General features: G+C 45.0%; 1 protein-coding gene across 4 annotated transcripts in view; it reads right to left on the bottom strand.

Moving 5' to 3' along the window:
• LOC135105504 (zinc finger protein rotund-like) overlaps positions 1 to 25,000 on the bottom strand; it is a 143,544-nt gene that overhangs the window by 67,502 nt on the left and 51,042 nt on the right. For all 4 annotated transcript variants that reach the window (XM_064013646.1, XM_064013642.1, XM_064013643.1 and 1 more), the window contains exon 3: positions 466 to 518. In XM_064013646.1, coding sequence (XP_063869716.1) covers positions 466 to 508 — 43 coding nt within the window. In that variant the 5' untranslated portion in view covers positions 509 to 518. The remainder of the gene's footprint in view (positions 1 to 465; positions 519 to 25,000) is intronic.

Genomic DNA, 25,000 nt, shown 5'->3' with positions numbered 1-25,000 from the left:
GAGACATGTAGCACGCACCTTACACAGCCATGTCATTGGCGAACAAAGTACGTACATAGTTTCTCAGCGTTATCACAACTGACGCTATCAAGAGGCTGACAGTGCTACCCTCTATGAGTCTGTGGAGAAATCTTCGGCTGACATGGTACAACTGCACGGTACAAGCCTGCAGCACGCACACAGGTACACAAGCCTAAAGGTGTATACGTCAGGGCACACGGGGCCGAGTCCCAAGCCTCAGCTGTGATAACTCTGACATCCGATACACCTTTCCGTTCTCTCCGCCAAGTATACATATCGGGTCCCAACGCGATTATTATCTGTATTTTCTTACCCGAATTCTGCCTCGATCACTTGGCCACAGCTAAGGACGGGTATCTAACATACCCTACTCGAGAGAACTGAATAAGAAATCACCGATACTACACCTGATCACCTTCAGTCAACAGGAGACTCACAACTTACCTTTATGCATGGGTGAGGAGTTGTTTTTGGTCAGGTGTGGCATTCATTTTGCTCTGAAAAGAAAGAGAAAACATAAATGCATTGTACAAAACCTGAAAGCCACAAATATAATGCTCAACTTTCTCTAACACCATGAAGTTGAGATGATTCAGTAGATAATGTGGATCAGGTGGACGGAGAAAGGAGAACTGGATGGAGAGAAGGACAAGGCGAAGCAGTTAAGGTTCTCTAGGGCTGGTGATGGCTGTGATATGTAGCAACTGAACGTCGACGGAATGAAGTTAGGAATACTGCCGTAGGAGGAAAGATAAAAGGCTATGCTCTGGCAAATACCAATGGAAGAAGACTAAAGAAAACGTTTTACTTCTTTAATTTTGCGAGGGTTAGTCCAATAGAGTGGTGGTGGTGGTGGTGGTGTTGGTAGTGGTAGATTGAAACGATCACATACCACCGGTGCTTCCCTTTCTCTTTCCTTCTCCTTTCATTTTCTTTTCTCTTATCGCTTCACTTTGGTCTCCCTTCGTTCCGCCTCATCTCTTCTCTACTTCTCTTCCCATTTCTCGGTCTCCTTCAGATATTCATGTTCGTGTTCCTCTCCCGCGCGTCCTTTCCCTTTTCTTATCATTGGATTCACACAAGAGTAGGACGTCCCATTTAGCTCCAAAGTCCTGCCTATTAATAACGAAAGGATGAGGAGGAGGGAAGAGAAAACCTTTGAAGCCTTGAGCGAATGCGCATCGAGATCGTTTGTTCTCGGCAAAGGATCTGATTACAGATTTGGATTCCATTTTGAGAACGATTAATTGGTGTTTATTGTCTAATAAAGCGGAAGATTTTCCTTTCAGTTTTCAATAGCGTGTGATAGATCGATTAACACAACTGAACCGTTTTTTTTTTTTTTCTGATTCTACTTCACACGAAACAGCAGTTGTAGTTTTAAGCATGAACGTACATTACATTTTCTATGCTAGTGATTCAATATTTTTGAGTGGCAGAGCTCGAGGAGAGTCAGTTTGAGCCTCCAGCGAACAGCAGCAGACCGATACAGATGCCAGTAATGGCGTAGGCAAAAAAAGGCAAATTATATAGAGATGGAGGCATTCAGGGAGGTAAGGAGTGTGGGAAGCGGGAAGGAAGGAGTAAGGGAACGAATGAGGGAGGGTGAGGGACAGGGAGGACACCCGTTATACCTCCCCCGCACTCCCCCTCCCGCACAGCCACTCTGCACATCACAGTGCAAATATCAAGGTGAGATAAGAGGGTCAGGTAGGGTGTGGTCGGCTGCTTGGACGGGCTGAGATTATAATGGCGGGGCCGCGAGCGTGGCAAGCAGGGTAAACAACGCTGCCACCGCCTTGCTCACTTCCTCTCTTATCGAGGTGCCGCTTGGCTCAGAAGGCTGCGATCACAATCAATCACTCAGACTGTGCACCGACTCTCCGTGGGTATGGAAGGTTGCCCCCAGACAAGCCTGGATGGCGAGAAATAAGAGAGACATGTTTATACTCTCGTGGCGCAAGCAACTAGGGTGTGGCCCTGGGCAGCGGCGGGGTGCGTAACGTGCTTCCTGGTGTGTTCACGCACTTGCCGTTCTTGTTCAGAAGACTTTCTCACCATAAATCTCACTTTCACAGGGAAAAAAATCGGATGATCCTGATAGCTATTCGTAAAAAACCAGAGTCTGGAAGCGGTAATCCACTGACCCTGCTGCGGGTTGTTTAGGAGCAAGAACTAGAAACTTTCTGAGCCATAAAGCACCTAGAACTAAGACTCCATGAGCAGCTAAATAAATAAAATCCATCGTTCAGAGCCCCCGAGACCGTGGGCGGGTCCGGGTGTGGTTCCTGATAGTTTTTGTCGCGCTTATTGACATTTTGCCGACCGTAAAATGACCAGTTAAGGAGAAGACTCGAGGACACTCAGACCCAGATATGTGCCAGCCTTTGAGACGGATCAGGAGAAACCTCTGCAGTAAACAGTGTGATCATGGTTGCTTCACCACGATCTTCTCATATAAACAAACATCTTCCCACGTGGAAAAAAAGACGTTTTTGTCTTTGTACAGTAAGGGCACCTGACCTTTGACACGAAGCATCTCTATTTTAGTCACTACGCTTCCTAAACAATAATGTTCGAGCAACGATAAAAAGTGATTTACTGCCTCGAGTTGATCTTAAACGATAAATAAATGTGTAAATAGAAAATGGTTAACACAAATGCACAAGAGTAATGGTAGGTACTGTGTGTACTGTGTGTGTGTGTGTGTGTGTGTGTGTATGTGTGTGTGTGTGTGTGTGTTTATGGGTGGTGGGTATGACATGGCGGGGGTGTGGAGAGTTACGAGTGAGAGTGTGTAGGAGGGAGTCTGGCAGCAGTGGGTATGTGGAGCAAGTGGCTGGACCCGGTGAAGGCTACGGCGTGGAGAGACGGAAGAAACCAGATGGTGGGTGAGCTTCCACGGGCAGCAAGTCGAAACTGTTGACGCCTTCGTTCTCTTTTACCAACCCGGGGTTCCTGAGCCAGTAGTCCCTCGTTGTACTCCCTAGAGATAGCAATTCCTCTCTCTACTCCCTTAATTGGTCAATGATTCACTACTTCTTATGGTCGGTGAAGGGTATATTCATGCTTTTGAAGGCACTATCTTACATTCTTTATACAGGCGTGTACCTGCTTCAGCGGTTTGACGTTTAAAGAAGGCAAGCTTATTTCTCAAGTGGTAGAGAAAAGTTTTATTCCTCATATGTAACATGTGACTCTTGGCTCCTCATCTGTACTTGCCGATCACAACCCCTAATTTCCCAGCACCAACAGTCTTTATGCGTCTGAGGAAGGCTCAACACCCAGCATCTACCCGCGAGAGTGCTGGCAAGTGTTGTGCTAAGGAAGGAAGACCGCAGCAACCCACAAACGGGTTATCGGTGAAGTAGAGTTGGTCGGCCGCTAGCACGCCTGAGAGGGATGCTAAACTTCCCCAAAACTGGATTCAGACTAGATTGTTATCTCCGGCAACATTTTACGGTTAGTAGCAGTTAAGAGTCGGGAAATGCTGTAAAATACATTAAAATACATTAGGGCACTTTTGCACTTTGCATGTTTGGGCCACTAGGTATATCGCCGGCGTGGGTTGGACCCTAGGATACTTTATGGTGAACGTTTTTACTTTGATACTCATCTTTAAGTGTTTCATTTCAAGAAAATTTTATAGTACGGTGGAAACAGAGAAGTTCCTTGGTGTTTGCAGGTTGAAGCACACCCCAGCAACACCCACAACAAGAATCATCCGTGATCGCGCTAAGGTTTACAGTGCCAACATTTTTTTCTTCCTGAAACAATACACCATCCGTGTCACCTAGAGCAGGTCCTGAAGCAATGCGGTCCAGCGTGTTTGGTATGGCGGGAGGCAGACAGGGGCTGGGCTGAGCGGGGAGGGGGCGCAGTAAGTAGAGCAGGTTTGGTGTAACAAGGCCCATTATTTCACAGGAGCCACGAAAAGGTCAGAGTAGCAAGTTAACCACTCACCTCGAAGTGTGTGCGTGTGTGGCATTTCTGGCTCTAACCTCAAGGGCGACACAAGGACTTGGCTATGGTAGCTCCCTCTGGCGTCTTTACGGCTAAGGTAGTGGTCACGATCAGCTGATCTTTGTTTTATACCCAGTATGAGAAGGATAAGTTTTTTTTTTTTTTTTTCTACAAGGATCCTCTGGGAGGTAAGAGCGAAACAGGTTATGAGGACAGGCTTAGGATTCCACGTGATGTAAATTTCTTTACCCCACATTAAGTAATGTAAATAGTTGCAGCTTGGTAGCCATGAAACTCAAAATATCCCAGCACAAAAAAAAAAAAAAAAGAAATAGTATCCTTCAGCGGCAGGACTCTGTTAAGAGATGCAGGCGGGCGGCCGAGAGACGCCGGCGGGATGCTGGAAGCGATAATTCAGCCGTCCGCTACGACCGTCCCGGAACGATAAATCATGACTCGCAGCCGGCAAATTATACCCAGCGGAACCCCACTAGACGCGTGCTCTCCTGCAGGCGTGAACAGGGTGACTGAAGGCTGAGTGCACGACTGTCGCTAATCGCTATCACCTGATTCAGCTCTGGAATTTCATGATGTCAGGGCAGTGATGTAAGCGTGCCGGAGTTCACACTTGAATGTTACCCAACCGCCGATCATGGCGAGGGGAAGACGGAGCAATGCAGGTGGAGGATTACTGAGAGAAGAAAAAATAAATAACTGCGTCCGTCCTTGAAAAGTAATTGATAAACAGGAAATTGTCTCCATAACTTTATCTGACCTTGAAGAAACTTACACATGCTGATGGCGCTAATGATTTTGAAGATAATAACGACTACAGCGGCGTTGATGAAGAAGAGGAATAAGAAGAATAAGAATAAGAAGGAAAACAAGATGATGATGATGATGATGATAATGACAGTGTTGGTGATGATGCTGAGAAGAACTCAAGCTGACAGACAACCATCAGACAGAAACACACCGACTCAAGTGTTTGATGATTGCCTTCAACAACTGTATTTTCAGCCACTCCCTTTTAAGTAATCAGAAATTCCACTGCATCATATATGTAAAAAAAAAAAAAAAAAAAAAAAAAACTGTTCAACTAATGACGATAAGAAATAATAATATAAGCCTCAAAAGGATACACTTACAAATCATTAGCCTTCACGACCTACAAAGTGATGACAGTCCCAGCAGATGGTGACGTGAGGCAAACTAACACATATAAAGTCAAGCCCCGGGGACTGACATTACCAACATTACCATCACGTTAAGTACCGGTTACCAGCGCGGTGACAAATAGAAATACCAATTACCTCTCTACAATCACTAAAATTACCATTAGTGTGTACAGAAAAAAACTCTCTCCCTCTCTCTCTCTCTCTGGACAACCCCCCTCCCGCGTCACATCCTCCTTCAGGTTGAATCGCGGTTCCCCAAATGTTCGCCCAGACAGTCTCGGGGTCCAGGTGTTGGCAAAGCTGGTTGGCGAGGTGCTTCAGGCCACTTGTGACTCACGCTACACACACCTGCCTTCCACACCTGCGTCCGCGGTTCTAAGGGAGACTTTTGCGCTGGTTCTCAGTCGAGTTTTTGCTCCGAAACAACAATATAAACACTGAATTACCACGATTTATGCCTTTTAATTATTTGTATAACTGCTGAAACTTTAACGCCATTTCTCCTCGGTGGTTTACATTCAAACAAATATAATCAGAACTAAATCCCGCTACATTGCAAGTTTAGAAGAAAAGTTTCAAGAGAGAGAGAGAGAGAGAGAGAGAGAGAGAGAGAGAGAGAGAGAGAGAGAGAGAGAGAGAGAGAGAGAGAGAGAGATTCCTCATTTCATTTACCTGTTTTATTTTGCTGGTTTCATTTAAGAGGCGCAGGATGATATTAAGCAGATAAGAGGAAACTCGTTCTACTTCTTTGAGTATAATAAAGATCACTAACACCTTGTTCCTTTGTTCGTCTTGTGGACCGAGGGTGGGGAGGGGGCGCGGTCGGGGAACAGGTGGAGGGAGGAAGGGAGAGCGGGAGGAAGGAAGGGAGGGTGCGTGGAAGAGAAGGGAGGAGCAGGAGGCAAGGCGAAAGAGCGGCGGCGAATCAGAGATAAATGAAAGCTCTCTGGATGACAATTAAGCTGGTGACAATGAATTTCCTGGAGACAAGAACCCATCTTTTCTCCATTTTCACGTTTTTTTTTTTTCGCTCTTTTCTTTGCCCCCTTTCACGAAACTTTTATTGGAATTTCTCTTTCGATTCCACCTGGCGAGTCTTGCGTGTAATTAAATGTTCAGGTGTTCTTTGATCGCCTTTCAATGCGCATCCACAGTCTGGTTCTTATTTCCATTCCTGCTAACGGGTTGAATAAATATAGACGCGGTATATAAATGTGGACATGAATATATTAGCTCATTCATTCATTAAAACTTCCTGTATGAAAATGAATAAATAAATAAACACGCATGACCTTTACCTTACATTACCGCAGCTTAAAATAGTTACTTGTCATTCATTATATATTTTTTCCTAGCTACGTAGTTGGTGTTCGTTTCTCTCTCTCTCTCTCTCTCTCTCTCTCTCTCTCTCTCTCTCTCTCTCTCTCTCTCTCTCTCTCTCTCTCTGTGGGCCTTAATTATGGGGATACCAAGCGGCCTGATAATTTCACCTGACTCTATGCTTGGCTGGAGAAGGCGGCCCAGTAGACGTGAACGTAGCACTTATATTCTTTGAAATAAAATGCTAAGGAGTGTCCCGATATATACACTTTCCACTTGCGCCACAATAATTGTTTGGTCTTCCTTTGCGTGATACAGAAAAAAGAGAGCCAAGAAAAAAAATTTACAGATGGCTGCCTCTGTTCTTAAGCTATCAAGTATCCACGATTAAATCACTGGGGTGTGGCAGAAGAGAGAGAGAGAGAGAGAGAGAGAGAGAGAGAGAGAGAGAGAGAGAGAGAGAGAGAGAGAGAGAGAGAGAGAGAGAGAGAGAGACATACAACCAAGCAACCAGTAAGCATAAGACAGACACAAGAAAGAAAACAGACATACTGACTAACTGGAAGAGACAGAGTAAACAAACAACTCAATAATAAAAGAAAACCACAACAGCTTTTGCTTGTCACCGCCAACTCTTCTAATATGAAAAAGGAAAAACACACCTTGAATTTAGATTACGGTGTACACTACACACCCGACATTGGCTTCCTGTTCCCACAACACTTGAATTTCACTCTTTAACCGCACATATTAACCATTCCCGGCTCTACTGAATTATCAAGTAGGAGTTAACTGAGGGTGAAATGACTTAACACTTCCCTTTCGTCTTCGATATGAACAAGTGCTAGAGAAGAGGAGAAAGAAAAAAACAGAAAGGTCTCAACAGCTACTCTTGAAACTCAGCACCTTCGTTAGCTTGACGGGCACGTTCCCCTTATGTCCTCCAGAGCTGAATGGCGGCAAAGGCTCAGGAAAGTAGTGAAGAAAGAGGAGAGTTCGACGAGTGGAGGAAGGGTAGCGCTGGTGGTGGTGGTGGTGGTGGTGGTGGAGAGGTGGGGGAGAGTGACGACGGTAGGTGGGTGAGGTGGGTGATGGCTTAGAATGTGGAGCTGGGGATGTATGAGAGAGAGAGAGAGAGAGAGAGAGAGAGAGAGAGAGAGAGAGAGAGAGAGAGAGAGAGAGAGAGAGAGAGAGAGAGAGAGAGAGAGAGAGAGAGAGAGGAGAGAGAGAGAGAGAGAGAGAGAGAGAGAGAGAGAGAGAGAGCAAAAAAAAAGGGAAGGAGAGGGGTCGCTTTACTGAGTTGAGGGCCTTTTGTAAGCGTGAGTGGGGGAGTGGGGAGCGGAGACGACCGGAGACGGTGTGTCAAGGGGAGTGTGGCTGTGAATGGCGGCCGTGTAGGGTGCCCACATAGAGAGGATTGGCCCAGCTTTGTGCCTCACGACAAATCCTCGGAAGAAAATTAGTCGATACTGTGAACAGCTGCGCTCGGAATTTTCTCTTCTCTGTGAGTCAGTGTATGCTTTTATCATTATTACCGTGTCCTTTATGTTCGTGTCCTTTATGTTAGTCGAGACGTAAATACTACTGGTGTGCTTGTTTTATATATATTACAGGATTGTAATATCACGATTATAGCCAGAAATCTTAATTGACATGGATTTTATTGATAGCGTAATTACCGGTTATGTTTTTTTCACATTAGCCTTGTGCTTATAACTTATTTTTGGGTAAGAATAACTCCATCTTACAACATCTCCAGCAGCAGTTTACTTTCTTATAAGGTTAAAAGAGGCGCCAGTAGGGTGGACATGAGGGTGTGGCCTTCTGTATTCTTCTTTCTTCCTATTCTTCCATTTCCCCTTCTCTTCTTTCCTCCCTTAACCCCAATCCCATCCTGAGTTTCAAGATGGATATGTACCAGAGAGAAACTGCGACTCACAAACTATTACAGAGAGATGTGCAGTTTTTCGTGTTTAAGCAGTAGTGTGACAGAGGCTAATGATGCTACAAGATATTTATTTTGTACTCCGTCCTTTGTCTTTCCAGTATTTCATTACCAATATTTTAGAAGTAAAGAGACAAGTGGAGTTGGAATTATACTTAATCTCAAGGCAAAAACTGAGCACACTTGTTATTTCCTCATATACCATTTTTTTTTGTCAGTTTTTTTTAATGGTAATCATATAAAAAGATTAAGTCACGGTGAGCCAGGAAACTTATGCGAGGGAAGAAAAACAGAGATGGAGCACTACGATACACACAAAAAAATAAAATAAAAATAAAAATAAAATAAATAGATAAAATAAAATAAATAAATAAATAAATAAAATAAAATAAAATGAAATAAAATAAATAAATAAAAAAAGTAAGACTGATAAAACAACAGTCAGTCTGAATTGTGCTTCCTCCTTCGCTAACACTAAAGCATATGAAAGAAATTCTTTATTAGCTTGGCAGGAAAAGTACTTCTCTTTTCCAGACCAACAAGAATAATTCCGTCCAGTGATAGTGCCTGAATCTCAAGAGTTTTTCTCTGTTGTAAGATTTACGAGCAACTACAACAAAAAGCAGTGTTTTTACAAACCAAGTAAAAACACAACTAACAAAAAACACACATTTGGAAAGGGTATATTTTTTTGCACACAGAAAAGGAAAAAAAAAAAAAAAAAAAAAAAATCCAGGAACTATTAGAAAAACACTGGTGCGAACAGTAAAAAAGTATGAATTCAATTTCGACACAACTGCGTCAGGGCCTGTGTGTGTCCGGGAGGGAGGAAAAGAGACAAAGAATAAGGACAGAGGCACTATATATGCTTCCCTCGGCTACCCTAAGAATAAAATCCGCACGAGAGCCAGCGCCCCACGTCGTCAGGTAGGCATTACTGTGCCGGCGAGGACACTCAAGTGGATCCCTTCATTGGCGGGCCGCTGATGGCTGAGGGTGGCGCAGCAGTTCACGCCCCAGTTGCTGACTTGCACAATGAAGAGGGTCTGGCTGACGTGTGTGTGTGTGTGTGTGTGTGTGTGTGTGTGTGTGTGTGTGTGTGTGTGTGTGTGTGTGTGTGTGTGTGTGTGTGTGCTTGGCAGCTGTGTTGAAGCGTTAAAGACATGACTAATAATTCGTTGATCTACTCTAATCACCATGCAATTGACGTAGTAAAGAAAATCATGCACGATGAAACTAAAGGAAAATGTGTGGAGCAGAGTGAGAGTGGAGAACAGGCTCCAGTAACACTTCTCGGAAACTGCCGGACATAAGACAAGCCGCCAGCAGCCGGCGGGCCTCCGTCAGGGCCACCAAGAGTCCAAAACTTTAAGAAGCAGAATGGTTTATGAAGGGCATCCACCACCTGCACTCCAGTGAACCTACCTATTTTCTATAACAGCGGCAGGCGGATTTCGTTACTTTTGTACCGCGCTGCAATATGCAATTAATACCAATAAAGATGATAAAGTGTGCTTGACACGACTGGAGCCTAGTGGAACCCAAATAGCCTGTCAGTTGCATTCATGGATCCACTGTTGCTCCGGTCATCATCTCCCGCACTCCTGGACGTCAACTCGAGTCAAGTTATGCCTTCATTTATTGGACATTTCATCTCAGCGCCTTAATTTAGCATCGTTATCACTGCATACTCATCAGGAAAACTCAATAATGCATTCTTAAAAGTGTGTAAACTTTAAAAATGACACAGAATACTGATTTATGGGAATAATTAACGTCAAGGTTCATCATTCATTATATATTCTTTTAAATTAAGAAAAATTACAAGAGTGTCGAGCCCCGGAATGAAGCAAAACTGCAGCCAACCCCTTGTAGCCCTGACTTGTGCTACGCCTGGTGGCCGCGGGTCCCTGGCCAGGCGAGAGAGGAGCTTTCACCTCGGGATCATTAGTCGGCTTGTCAAACTATAATCTGATACAGCGTTCCCCTCCCACGCCGGCCCTCGGGCACCCATCAGACCACCTAATTGTTTGAATAAAGGCAGATAATACTTAGATAATCCACGAGGGTCCATTATCCTTTCAGGACAACATTACAGCTTGGTGAAAATAACTTCTCCGTGTAATACTTGAGAGAAAGACCATATTCAGTGGTGGAGCTTTGGACGAAGAGTAAATGTCAACTGGAATAATTTCATGTCTTTAAGTTAGCGATGTCTTTTTTTTGTATTACATTTTCAGTATTTTCTTATAAGGTTCTATAAAATTTATACGTTATATTTGTTTAGAAAATTACTTGAGTTGATGTTAATCCGGCAGAAAATAACTTTGTCACACGATATATACATGAACCTTTAAGAAATACATAACATTCCACCTAGCAATTTAAGTATAGTCGTATGCAGACACACACACACACACACACACACACACACACACACACACACACACACACACACACACACACACACACACACTAACATAAATAATCACTGCATTGAGGCATCATCAATTATCATCTTGTCACTTGCACGTCCAGACAATAATCTAATTTCTGCGTCCATTTTTTTTTTTCGCTGCAGTTAAAGAAATCTTGAGGGAAAGAGCTTTGATGAGGCCAGTTTTTGGAGGGAGAGAGAGAAAGACGCAGTGAGGACAAGTGAGCTGTTTAAAAGCGAGGACGGTGGAAGAGCAAGTAAGCTGAAAGGGTGAGGGTACAGATGTGAGGGAAGGAGAGGGTGAGAGTGAGCAGTGCTGGTCAATTAAGTGAAGTGGGAGGGCTGGTGCGTGTTGGGCCACAAGATGAGTTTTTAAGTGATAGGTGATGATGAGATATTTGGTGGCGCTCTTTAGGAGGGTAGTGGTGGTGGTGATGGTGGCGAAGGCAGTGGTATGTGTAGAAGTAGTAGTAGTAGTAGTAGTAGTAGTAGTAGTAGTAGTAGTAGTAGTAGTAGTAGTAGTAGTAGTAGTAGTAGTAGCAGCAGCAGCAGTAGTAGTAGTAGTAGTAGTGGTAACAGAAGAGCATGAGTCGAAGTAGTGATAGAAGTAGTAGCAGTGTCAATAGTAGAGCGGTGGAGCTGATGGTAGTTGTAGCTGATGTCGTAGTGATGATAAGACAAGTGACGGCGGCGGCAGCGGGGGCTGGAGAGATCGTCGTAATGATAATAAAATGTGATGACAAGCAAGTGAAGGGATGTAATAAGAATGACTTGTTCTACTTACATGATGGAAGAAAAAAAATACACACGATAAAGATGGAGTCGATTTCACTTCATCTGGCTAACCACGTGCTACAATTATAACATGACATTAATGTTAGGTAAAAACCATGACTTATTTTCAGCAGAGTCATGCGTCAGAGAGAGAGAGAGAGAGAGAGAGAGAGAGAGAGAGAGAGACGAGATGCCTTCCTTACTACTATTGAAGTCTCCTCCTGCCTGCTTGATATACTCGTAAATCTCAATTTCGGGTCATAAACTTCGCTATATTTATGTCTTACTAATAGGCAGAACTCTAAGGTATTTCCTCGAGTCCCTGAATGGTGCTGTGCTTGGAAAAAGAAGTTGATATTTCCTCATTACCGACACAGGAAGCCAAAGAGAAAGGCGGTCCGGTAGCCGCTTCAGCAATGGTGTGGCGCGGCGATTCCAACCGAGGTGTGTCACGCCTTGCCTCCGCGAGCATAAAAACTTTTCAATTTCAATCGTCTCTCCATTCCTTGGTTTAATTTCTCTATTGACCCTTAAGTTCATTGCTCCCTCCTCTATCGTCCCTGCCGTCGACTTCGAAGAGCATAGCTTAATATCTGTTTTTTTTTTTTTTTTCAATGAGTTATATTAAGATTTCACCTTTTCCTGCCATGTTGCTCTTTCACATGTCTCATTCTTAACGTGCCTGAGGTAACATGAACATTTACTTCAGCTCGTAAGGCAATGCTCTCATCTCATTCAGTAACCTCTTTTTTCTATTCACAGACAATTGGTTTCATTTGAGGCACGATAATAATAAGAAATAGACAAACATTACAAGCAGGAACGGAGAGTTTGTTCATCTTCTGAACATTATCGTTTGGTGGGAAACTCGCCCAAAGACTATTAGGATGATGGTTCAAATCGCCATAAAATTCTAAAGTCCTTCCTTAAAAGGGGAAGGAGCACCGGCACAACTTTTTATCAGGCCCAGATGTTGTTGTACAGGGCATTGCCTCCATGCACATGTATTCCTTTCACTTGCTCCTTTCCTTGTGCCTGAGAACTTCACTTTATTAGTGTTCATCACTGTCACTGTCTCATTATTTTAGTCTAAAAGGTAAAGTGTATCTTATCTTTTGACATTTTGCTTTTACTCAGTTCTATTGCTTTTTTTTTTCTTCCATTCTCACCTTATCTCATTCTATGCGTGAGAACTTTCTCCATTCCTGCTGCTTTTCCACTTCCCTTCTCAGCATCCAGACAAGAGACAGGTAAGGTGCCCCTTCTTCCCAAAGCAGGCGAGGGACACTATCGGCTCATCTCGCGTCTTATCACGAGGCAGCATGATGGCTCTCAAACGTGGCAGCGCGACGCAATCCGTTCTCCAGTCAGGACGATGGATAAGCGACGGATTTCCCTTCGCTTATTATGGGTCGCGAGGTGAATTAACGACCTCGACTATCTGAGTTAGAATGACGAGCTACCGAGTTTGGGTGGCAGACAATTTAATTTTCTTTCGTTCATTCCTATCCGAGTATCTGACAGCAGTGGGTGGGTAAGCCGGCGCGTTCAGAAATAGGAAATTCCACCTGGCCTAGTAATATCAGGTTGGGCGGGCAAAGGTGGGGTGGTCGTCACCCCGTCACCCTTCCCTCCCTTCCTGTGTCTTGCTCTGCGCCACCAACACCCTGGAGTGAATCACACCAGGTTAAGCAAGGCTGTCTTTGTTTGTGATTACTTTGTTTCCACTACTTTCTTTGTCCACTTTAAATGGTCTTTCCATGATTTAAAACCTATACTACAGAGGAATTCTGAAATATGTTATAAATAATAAAACAGTAATATTTCATTGTTTTGAATATCTCTTACTTGATATGAATGTTTAAACACACAAACAGACGTGATAGCCTTGGATAAGCGTTTAGTGGTAAGTCCGACATTCCTCCTCTGAAAGAAGACTGAAAAATATTATTATGATTTTTTTCTGTCGGACACTACCTTAGTTCAACGCTCAAGTTTTGAGTAATATATACGCGTATATTTTATATATTTCAAACTGCAGTTGTATTTCGGCGAGCGTTTCCGCGAACGCAATATACGCGATGACCCGCCAGATATTTACAAAACACCAAGCCTTTCCACATTTTCCAAAGAGTCAAAGAAGAAAGAGAAACGAACATTGTAAAACTTGAATCATCAGGGATGTAAATTGTTGACCTGTCAGACAAGACGAAGCGCGGCCTCACCCCACCCTGGGCCAGCCTGGTCACTGCGCGGGGTTCACCCTACACACCCTTCACTCCCACACCCATACCCATGACCACACCCATGCTCACGCCTACAAACCCAGCCTGCACTAGTATGCTTGCCCACATCGAATTATGTTAATACTGATACTGATGATTACACCCACACTCCATTGCCCACGCTCATGCCTACACCTATGAGGAAACCTATGCCCACGCCCTCACTCACAGCCCACGCTTATGTCCACGTCTAGCTGAAACCTCAATGCAGAGCAACGCTTTTCATGAATTCATTAATTCTGTGATGTCCTGTGGGTTAGGACTGAAAGTAGTGTAGAATATCAGCTTCCTCCAACCAGTGGCAGGGCGAGTATTAAGTGGAACAAGTGATGAAATTCAGGAAGGAGGGAAGGCATAAGGTACCTCGAAACTTTTCGCAAACCAAGAGCCAACTATGGATTTCATTTCACCCAACGAACCACACCCATGAGCCACACCTTCGTTACACACACACACACACACACACACACACACACACACACACACACACACACACACACACACAAGTATTTCTACCTTCTCACGCTCCATCTACGACCTTCACTTTGACATATGATTAGTAACAGGTGTCCACTTAACAAACAACAACTTCATGCCAAAAGCCTTGTATAATGAATGGTCTACCCAAGAATGTGGAGTTGAGTACTGTAGAATCAATAAGAATTCCTCTAAAACTAGTGAAAGCAAACTTGGGGATCTATCTGTGGGTTATCTAACGCTATTACAAGGCAATCTGAAGGCTATTGGCTACTGGGAAAAAAAGAGAAAATAGGCCTGACATACTTTACATTTCTAACAAGGCGAAGAAGGATACCTAATGACGTGTTGCCATACAAGGAAGGCCTTAACGAAGCCACAGGAAGAGCATAATGAATTATTGATGTAAGCGTTATCGGAGGAAGCCACTGCCTCGCCATCATAGGGATAATGACATGTTCCACCCACCTGCACTCTGCGGTATAATGTGTGGAAACGTAAAAAAAAAAAAAAAAAAAAAAAAACAGCAACTATGATGACCTTCACTACCTATTGCAAATGAATTTAAGGTGTATTCTGCTGGCAAGTTTTTCACTTTTAACTAACGCAACGTCTACCTTTGTACCATTAAAGACAATACAAAACCACAAGTACGACCTTCACTACACACTCTTAATGAATTTCAGGTGTGTTCTGTTAGCAGGTAATTCCTTCTCTCACTCTCTTTTTCTCTCTCTCTTTTTAACTAACGCAACTGCTGCCTTTGTACTATTAATGGGCGACCTTGTCCCGCACTACCCGAGTTATATGAGTTACTGTTTCGTGTGGTAGAAGGGCCAGAGTGTTGCGGTGGTGAGGGCGGGGCGTGGAAGGGAGGGTGCGAGCAGTGAGGGGTCAGTGACATGATTGGCATTACCCAGCTACGGAGAGAACTGGTCATGCCTTCCTCGTATATCTAGGTGGGGCCGCGCAGAGATGAATTAGTAGGTGATGCATTTTGTCCCTCCCTTCCTCTAACCAATTTCCTCCTTCGAATCTCCTATCTCTTTTTTTAGCGACTCTTCGTCCAAATTAATTTACCTATGCGTGGTGTACGTACTCGATATCTATCTACCGGTTCACGTGCTCATACTTTATTCCAAAAAATGAGATCTGGTGGTTTTATGTGACTCGTCTGTTTGTAAGCAGCAATTAAGAGCCTCCATGCAAGGTAATAAATAATAATACTGTGATGGAATCGCTAATCTTTACTAGTAACTGTTCCTAGATCACGTATCTTCGTTACATCACTGTCTTCATAAACCTTGCAAAGCGCAGCCATATTCAGTACCCGCAGTTGCATGCCGATTGTTACCACACCTACACGGTTCTGCAAATAAGCACACCCACTAAAACAAATACAGAGAAACTCCCCTTCAACGCAACATTTGCCCCGCCCTCCGGACCCACTCCCTTCCCTTGCTCCCTCAGACCCTTTATGAAGGACAGGCGGCCAGTTCTCAGTATCCGGGCGTCCAGGGGTGATGGGAGGCGAAAATGGAGTGCAGGAGCCGTAGCCGCGATGATAAGTGTGAGTCGTGGGTGGAGGCTTTTCCGACCAGGTGTACGGGGGAAAAAATGTAAATAAAGAGGCTGTTGTAGCCACCAGCAGGAGTCCCCGAGCTTGAATATTAAACAGGTGGGTGACTGGGCAACCACCTGCTGTGTTCCACATCAGAGTCACCTTCACTCTCGCTGGCTGGAAGGGGCGGAGGCTGGGCCACTCTTGGGGGAGAGGGAGGGAGGTAGGTAGAGAGTGAGGGACGGAGAGATGGAAGAAGGTAAGAGGGAACGAGGGATGGCCTGGAAGGATGGAATGGAGGGGAATAAGGTGAGAAAGAATAGTAAAGGGCTGACAAAGTGCATGGAATTCAGAAACACACGTAGAAAAATAAAGGAAGAAATGTATACAGAGGAACCAAACCGCAGAATATAGAGCGAAAGGGCCTTAATCATACATCACTGGATAAAACCCTGTAATCTCTTTGGAATTCAATCTGGTGGGAATACTTTATTGAGAGGATTGTGAGAATGACAGATTGTGCACGGCCCCTCACACCACACCAGTACCCCTCCACCCACTCACAAACAATCACCCACTCCCCCCAGCATACACCAGTTATCTAAAGGTCAAGGAGTGTTTGGAGCTAATGAACGGCCGTCTGGGAGAAACTCATCGTGCGAGAGAGAGAGAGAGAGAGAGAGAGAGAGAGAGAGAGAGAGAGAGAGAGAGAGAGAGAGAGAGAGAGAGAGAGGATGAATATATATGAATTTCTTTGTGCATGAATCAAGAAGACAACGAAACTAGCCTTCTTATGAGAAAGTGGCTGGCTGTCTGCATGCAGGGAGCTCTGGGCATATCACAAGGCTTATAATCCTGCCACCAGACTTTCACTCCGCCTGCCAGCCTGCACCAGTTTGCTCTCTCGCTCACTGCTATCTCCCGCCCGCATCTATCAATAAACAGAAAACGGAACAGCGATTATGTATTTCAATATTAATTCCCTCTTTGTGACGGGTGGCTATCGTTGCTCGTGTTGATGTGATGTGGGACTCGCAAATTGATTGGTTTAATATTGTTTTTTTTTTGTTGTTGTTGTTTGTGTTGTTGTTGTTACTGTTGTTGGTGGTCGTGTTCTTGTTGTTGTTTGCGTGACATATTGAGTTTCATGATTTGCTATAAAACTGCATCGATTAATCTCTCTCTCTCTCTCTCTCTCTCTCTCTCTCTCTCTGTTGTGTAAAGTCGTAGTAGTCGAGCTTCATTGCAAAACCAGGTTAGCCTCGCATCCTTGAGCCTGGCGCCTCCCTCCCTCTCCCACTCTCCCACTACTCTGCCCGGCCACGCCACGACTTTCTCACGTCACAAAAACTTGGGTGTGGGACTTGGTGAGGTCCCCTGCCCGCCGCTTCCCCTCCCTCCCTTGTGGCGGTGATCGAGCAGCGGCCTGTTGATACTGATGAACCGACCGATGATGCTGAAGAATCACTGTGTTCTTCATGTTGCTAGTTTTGTATGGTCGGTGTTCACGGCAGGGCGGCTAAAAGGTGTGTATGTTGGTGGCTGGTGAGGTGGCGGGTGGATGTTCGTTCTGGTTCTGTTCTCATTCTTATTCTGCAGCTTAGTCAAGGGTGATGCTCAGCTGGTGACAAGACATCTATATTAAATGTCTCCCAGTGACAGTTCTGGGAGTAAGGGAGAGAGAGAGAGAGAGAGAAAGAGAGTGTTTCTTGCGTGTGAATATTCGTGCTCCTGACCTTCTTTTACTGTTGCTACGGTCTTGTTCCTAATGCTGCCTATTAATTCAAAAAAAAAAAAAAAAAACTGAGGGTGAGGGTGAGGAGGTTAAGAATGCTGGCAGTTTTTTACAACCCCGCGGCGACAGACTTCATTCTTGTCAGCATTTCATGATCTCTCTCTTTTACTCCGGTAATGGTCAGGGTGACGCATCTTCCTCGGTAACTGTTGTAACTGAACGCAAAAAAAAAAAAGACGTGCGGTGAATGATGCTGCTTATGTCAGTGGTACTTTTGTCACTTCTTCATAATCTGTCGCTCGTAATACGTAAGTACTTAGCTCTTTTTATTCTCGTTAGCCGAACATCTTTACCTTGCTTGGATCTTGCTTCGCCTTGCTTCTGATGTTTAAGTCTTAGCGAGTAGAATCTTCCACGTTGTCTTAGGTCAGGAACACGGGGGGAAAAAATTGTAAAAGTTTCCTTGGAGGCAATTATAAATCCCAAAAAGTTACAAGAAAATCTAGTTCGCTTTCTTCACCCACACGCATTGTGTTGCAGGTGAGTCAGGCACGGGGCTCCAGTTGCGGTCACTAGTGGACAACCAGATTCGAACTCCCTCGTCTGACCCGACACCAACTTTCCAAGCATAAATTTGTTTTCCGATTTTCACCCTGCCTCATGTGGGACTCGGGGAGTTTCTACCTTTCAGGGAACGGGGCATAAATCTGACACAAATCTCATATCACAAGTCTCTCTGACCCTCATAACTCCTGCAATCAACACTCATAGCAGATATTCTCTTTTCATGTACACTCCTACCTCTCACTATTCCACGGCAGTAACAAAGAAAGAATAAATCAATGGAGGCAGAAAACACCAAAGGCAAACCTTGGGCCAGCAAGAAAGAAGGGCGTGGACATTGTTTACAGTTCTTGTAGTGACGGCGTGCGGGCATAGCGGGGCTCTCGTACAGTTGCAGAGTTAAGTTTTTGTGTGGGCATGAGTAAACCTGTGTGTGGTGGGCAGTGGACTGAGCAGCCACCCACCGACCCACCCACCCCGCCACCCACCCAAGAGTCCCTTGCTGATGTTCCTGTCTCTGGTGTTCCTTCCTGGCCTTTTACGTGCTCTGATAATTGTGTTTTCCTTTTGTGGTTACTTTTTAATCTTACATATTTCTCTCTCTCTCTCTCTCTCTCTCTCTCTCTCTCTCTCTCTCTCTCTCTCTCTCTCTCTCTCTCTCTCTCTCTCTCTCTCTCTCTCTCTCTCTCTCTCTCTCTCTCTCTCTCTCTCCCTGCATAGTACACGTGCGTGCCACTTTTCAGTTTCTCAGAATCATCTCTCTCTCTCTCTCTCTCTCTCTCTCTCTCTCTCTCTCTCTCTCTCTCTCTCTCTCTCTCTCTCTCTCTCTCTCTCTCTCTCTCTCTCTCTCTCTCTCTCTTACTTCAGCTTTGGTTTACTGTCCTTGCCTCCCTGCCTCTCCCGTCCCGGTGCCTCCGTTACTAGGGTAGCCTTGACGTTCTCATACCCTCGCCACACCCCGGGGCTGTATCAACACAGTTATCGTGGCAAGTATGCTATTAACCGTGATTTCCTCAACTTATGTCTGATTACGGAGGTAGATGGGCTCAACAAAGGATATACAGGATCCGGTTAGTGGTGGAATACGCCTAGCATTTGTCTCTTGATCTGCATAAAGTCTATCTCTGTCTGGATGTTTGTTCTCTGTCTCTCCGTTCGTCTGTCTGTGTGTTCGTCTGACTAGGTGTGGTGGTGGTGGTGGTGTCCGTTCGTTTGTCTCTGTTCGTCTGACTAGAGGGGTGTGTGTGTGTGTGTGTGTGTCTGTGTGTGTGTGTGTGTGTGTGTGTGTGTGTGTGTGTGTGTGTGTGTGTGTGTGTGTGTGTGTGTGTGTGTGTGTGTGTGTGTGTGTGTGTGTGTTAGGAAACATTTATTTTTCCTCTCATTTCTTCTTCGTTTATACATATGTGGTTCATTTAAAGATGCCTCCTCTTGCATTTTCTTTTTTTTTTTTTAGTAATAGAGTAACACCTCTCTTTGGACAATTCCTTTTCACCCCTCCCCCCTTGAGGAACCTTCGTCTTTCCCACCCCCTTTCCAAGAGCAGTAATGGAAAGGTCGGGTTCGAATGAGTAAGCACGCACGGTCTGTCTGAGGTGTGGCAAATGTGATTAATTACGCCTAAGTGCTCTGCTGGTGGGGATGAACAAGGGAGGGGGAGACATTCTTTTGTTTGGGACGAGGATACGTAATTACAGGCAATTTGAACTCTGACTGTAATGAACCAGTTCACTTTGTACAAGTACGGGGAGCAACCACGAGGGGAGAAAGACATCGCGGCTTGTGAGGGGGAATTGTGATCACTTTCCCTCTTCCCATCGCCTCCCACAGACTGATGACGTAAAGCTCGTAAAACCTAAGACTGAACATCATTTTGCGAAACAGGAACACGATGAAAGCATGATACTTTTGAACAAATATGATGCTCAGAGTTATCTTTGTTATCAAGCAGCTTCAATGTACTTATTATGAACATTTACCAGCAAGCAGAGACAAAAGAGAAGATTATGAAAACCACGAACACGTACGAACTCCAGGAAGGGCTGGGCAAGGCAGGAAGAGAAGTCACACGTTTAAGCCGAGCTCTCTCTCTGGATACTAAGAAAGGCGTTAACGCGACAAGGAACACACCAACCTTATTCTCTTGACCTTGTCACACTACTCACTGATATTTGAATAAGAGGGCAAGGGTTAAATTAAACAGATGACTCAAATATCACTGAATGGAGAACAAGTGCACAACGGCTGAGCAAACCCAAGAAAACATGAGTCGATTTATGGTTCCCTGCAGGAGGAGCCACAGGTGTGTTAAGCGCGTCGGTGTGAGGAGAGCACGAGCCTCTTAAGGTAAATTCAAAACGACCAGACTGTCAACGAGAGTGTGAGTGGTGTATGTGGGCGGAGGTGGGCGGCGAGAGTCAGTGTGTGTGCGTGCACATGTGATGTGGGCGTGGGGCTCAGCAGGTTCGGGCGCGGCGCTCGAGGCATGGGTTCCAATACCACATCTGGGTGAACTGAATGAATTTAAGTTCTAAAGAGGAAGAGGATGACGAAATCAATTTTCATATTATTATATAAAGAATGTGAGTGTGGGTTGATAGAACAATTCATAGTTGTTGTGCAGAAGGAAATGATTTGAACGACTAAAGCTAGGTATAAATTATGTTAGGTACAAATGAAGACTCAGTCCGCTGGGATCCATGAAACAGCAACATCAACCTGAGGAAAAACAGCAGATAAAGGTGCAATACATACGCGTTTGCAAAGAGAGACAGCTGTGCATTTTACTTTATCCCGTAGCAGTGAAGCGGGCAACCTTGTGTGCCCTCTAGATCAGCGCAATGATCAGGCGACTGCGGCTTCTGATTGCATAAGTTGCAAAGTTCCGTTTACAACACGCAAATATACATTACCAGATATTTCCATCTACACCCTGTCCTTTATTTATACCTGTGCCGTCCCTGGGTTTAGAGAGCAGGCGGCGAAAGGGCTCTGGGGAGGCTAGCATGCAGCAACTTTGCCATCCAGGCTCGGCGTACAGTTAACCATCACAAACCACTAGCTCCACGCCTGATCTTATCATTTTCTCGCAGCCCTGATTACCACAAGATGAACCAGCTTACAGTATTATGCTCGCCTTACAAATAGCTCCCCAGACCTGACTCTCCCAGCACACGCATGCTTCAGGAAAAACTTTTGCCACAAACAGATTTCTGACTAAATCTCTATTCCCGCTGTTCTACATGCTTCAGTCGTGTTTTTCTTTCTTGTAATTCCTCGCGATTGCTTTGAATTAGTGTTGCATTTATAAGTTCTGTAATCGATTCCTTTTCACGGCAGAACTGTGTGTCACATAAAAGAATCAACAAATGGCAAGGTTGGAACGAGTCGGATGCAAGCTAATATATTACTCCTAAAATTCAAATATCAAGTTAAGTTGTTCCTGTTGGTTCACCTTCTGGTATCCTCCTACTCGCCGACTCTAGAACAAGCGACCTTCCGTGTCTGTCTGGAGGGATGTGCCTTGGGGCTCTCGATAATGCTGCCGCAGCCGCGTCCCTCAGGAGTACCTCACACCACCGCACCCGTCGCCTCCACCACGGCCGCGGGAAGCAGAGGAAGATGTTCGGTAACACAGGTAAGTGGACAGGAAATGCCGCCCGACAATAATGCGAGCAGTAGGTGTCCCGAGCGTCGAGGAGTGCGTGCGTGGTTCAATACGGCGGGTTGCTGCATCAGGCATAAATGAGAGGCATGAAAGTACTGGAGCATAATGCCGTGGTAGGGCCCGCACCCGCTCATTACCAGCGTACCCGCCTGCAACCACGAGACCTTATCTATTTACACTTCGGTAATGTAGCGCCAAGTCAAAAAAGAATTTCGTATGAAAAAACCGCCGCCCTCAGAGTTACGAGTTAGGCGCATGAGAAGATGTGAAGGAACGTGGCAGTTCGTTTTCCGCAGCACCGGGAGGAACAGGCGGAGCAGCAGCAGCAGCGGCGGCATCGGCGGGAGGAGTGGGCAGCTGCAGGTGACTGGTCAACCAACGTGCCGGCTTGTGCTGGTCTTCTCTCCACCCCCCTGTTATTTAAGACCTGATCCGCCATTATCACTCCTCATCCCACGTCCCTTAAGACCCACAATCCCCAACCCACGACTTCAGATTCAACATTCCTCTGGAGGCTGAGGGCAATCCAACATGATCATTCTTCTGCCACTCTGAAATAAACGAACCAATACTGAACCCAAAGTGATCCTCCGGCGCCTCACTCGACCGTGGAGTTATTAAGAGGCCAAACCCCGAGCCTTGACGTTCCTAAAGCTTCCTATGGTGCTGCACCCTAGTTGGGGCCACAGGAACTCTGCCCGAGGGAGGTATGAGGATCCAGAGCATGGAATCCTGCATTCAGTATTACTGCACCCCGCACGAGTGGGCGTGAAGCTGTGGGTAATATCGTGTGGATGGAAGAAGACACGTAAAGGAACCATATGAAGTAAGTAAGAGGGAAATATGATGGTTTAACTGGAGTAAGGAAATCAAAATGTTATAACTTGAAATCTAATGTCATTTTACCAGGAAACTAATAAACTATGCATAAAATAAGTTAATATATGCACTATTGGGTAACAATATTCTCTCTCTCTCTCTCTCTCTCACCTGCACTGCTTGTTATTGTTCTCTTCCTTTCCTAGGTTAGCTTTTCTCTCCTCACGTCTACCTACTACCTCTTTCCTTCTCCATCCGCCCTCCACCGCCGCCCAGGCTCCTCCAGGATAGCCAAAGCAAGAATTATAGATAATGTTATGCATTATATATCACTAGCCAACGGGTGAAAGTGAAGGGTCAGCGTACCCGGGTTCTGGAGACGATTATTTCTTGATAAATAAAAAGAGCTCATACATTGGTAAACGAAATACCCTACTATATAATAAAAACCCCGCTGCATCTGACATAATAAATATATAACATCTTTCTTTATGAGAATGTTTAGGGGAATTATGGGATACATACACTGCATGGAATTACTGCTATTGAGTACTGTACTACCCACACGGAGGGAGCGAGTACACTATCATCCTGAGTGGTGTTTGTGACGTAAATTAAAGATGTGCTTTCGTTCGATTTTAATCAAGAGCTTTCTCTGCCCTCAGCGACTCCAACTTGCTGCTACAAAGGGACGGGTTGGCGCTCCCGTGCTGCAAAACCCTGTGCTTACGTCGTTAAGAACCACTTATGTGATATGAAACAAACGGCAGCATATAAAAGGTTGTAGAGGCTTTAAACTTATAAAAGCTGAGGCGTGCTCGTGTGGCTGCCTCCAGTCTTTGTGTCCTTTTGTGTCTTGGTCAGATTCACACTTCGCTTCCAGTAGACAATAAAGAAACTACTGATAGCGATGCCTCTTATCATGCACTAATTGGATAAACCTTATGGCTTATTAACAAGGGTTATATTAATTTTTGCTATCATAATTATCATTAAACGTCCGATCAAGTGCCGCTTAATTCAAAAGTTCATCTATATTACAGACATGATTGATTGCACTGGCTTCTTTCGCCACAGATATAGATAGATCAAGTTTTCTTCGATATATTTTTCTTTCTCTCTACACAAGAACAACTTCCAGGCTTTGTTTCTGGACCGAGCCACCTGGGTCTATCTCTCCTTCGATCATCTAGTCAAACTGGCTTCCTACGCCGGCACCAGCCACCAGTAAACGAGCAGACTTTGTTCCTTCTCGAGTTCTCAAACACATAAACCCGATTTCTCGATCTAGTTTCTCTCAGGTCATTATCATCTCCGACCTGAAGCTCCTCCCCTCTTGCAGTGCTTCGCCAGATCTCTTCCTCCTCCTTTTCTTCTTGGTGTTCTTTTTTTCCCCCTCCTCCTTCTTCTCTATTGTTTTCTTTATTCTTGTGTTCTTCCTCCTTCAAGTTCACCACCCCACCCTTCCAGCATCCATGAATCATCATCCACCATGACTCTCACTCGGGAGTTATGTGGCCGGGCGAGGAGCTAATCCTAAGACAACAACTCTGTCATGCAAGGTTTCCTCCATCTCTTAGAGTGGCACACAAACTTGATTTCACTCCAGGCGAATGTTCGTGTGTGTGTGATTTGGTAGGGATAAGAAGATCGCACGCGTGTGGGTGGGTGTAAATCTCTCTCTCTCTCTCTCTCTCTCTCTCTCTCTCTCTCTCTCTCTCTCTCTCTCTCTCTCTCTCTCTTACACACACATATACACGGAAAGGTAAAAATGTTTTCTTCCACCACGTCCTCCAGTGACGCTGAAGACGGAAGATCCTCGTATATAATGACTCGCAATAACTGTTGTCGTACAGCAGTCAACCGAGGAACATCAAAACACAGGCAGTGGTGGTTGTCTGGGATGCGAAGGGTCTAGTTTCAGAGAACAAAAAAATATCCAAACCACTGCTCTTGCGTATGCATGAAATACAGTATAGTACATGATTGTATGAGTGTAGCAAGATTTTTTCTTCATGTATTCCTTGAATTTTCACTTTTTTCCTCGCATATCAGTTTCTAATTCACATGAAATTCTTGTCTTTTTTCCACACTGGCAAGACCTTGGCAAGTACCGCCGAGGACTGCACACTACCCTCTGGGTCACTGGAGGAAGGAGCGTTGCCTCTTGGTACCGAGCTGTGTGTGTCTCTTCATCCCTCTTACAACATTCACTTTACAATGGACAAGCCTTGAGTTGCTGCTTCCCCGCCCCGTT

The sequence above is a fragment of the Scylla paramamosain genome, chromosome 12 (genome assembly GCF_035594125.1).
Source record: "Scylla paramamosain isolate STU-SP2022 chromosome 12, ASM3559412v1, whole genome shotgun sequence".
In the NCBI taxonomy this organism is placed as follows: domain Eukaryota; kingdom Metazoa; phylum Arthropoda; class Malacostraca; order Decapoda; family Portunidae; genus Scylla; species Scylla paramamosain.
This window is presented reverse-complemented; position numbering and strand designations above follow the sequence as displayed.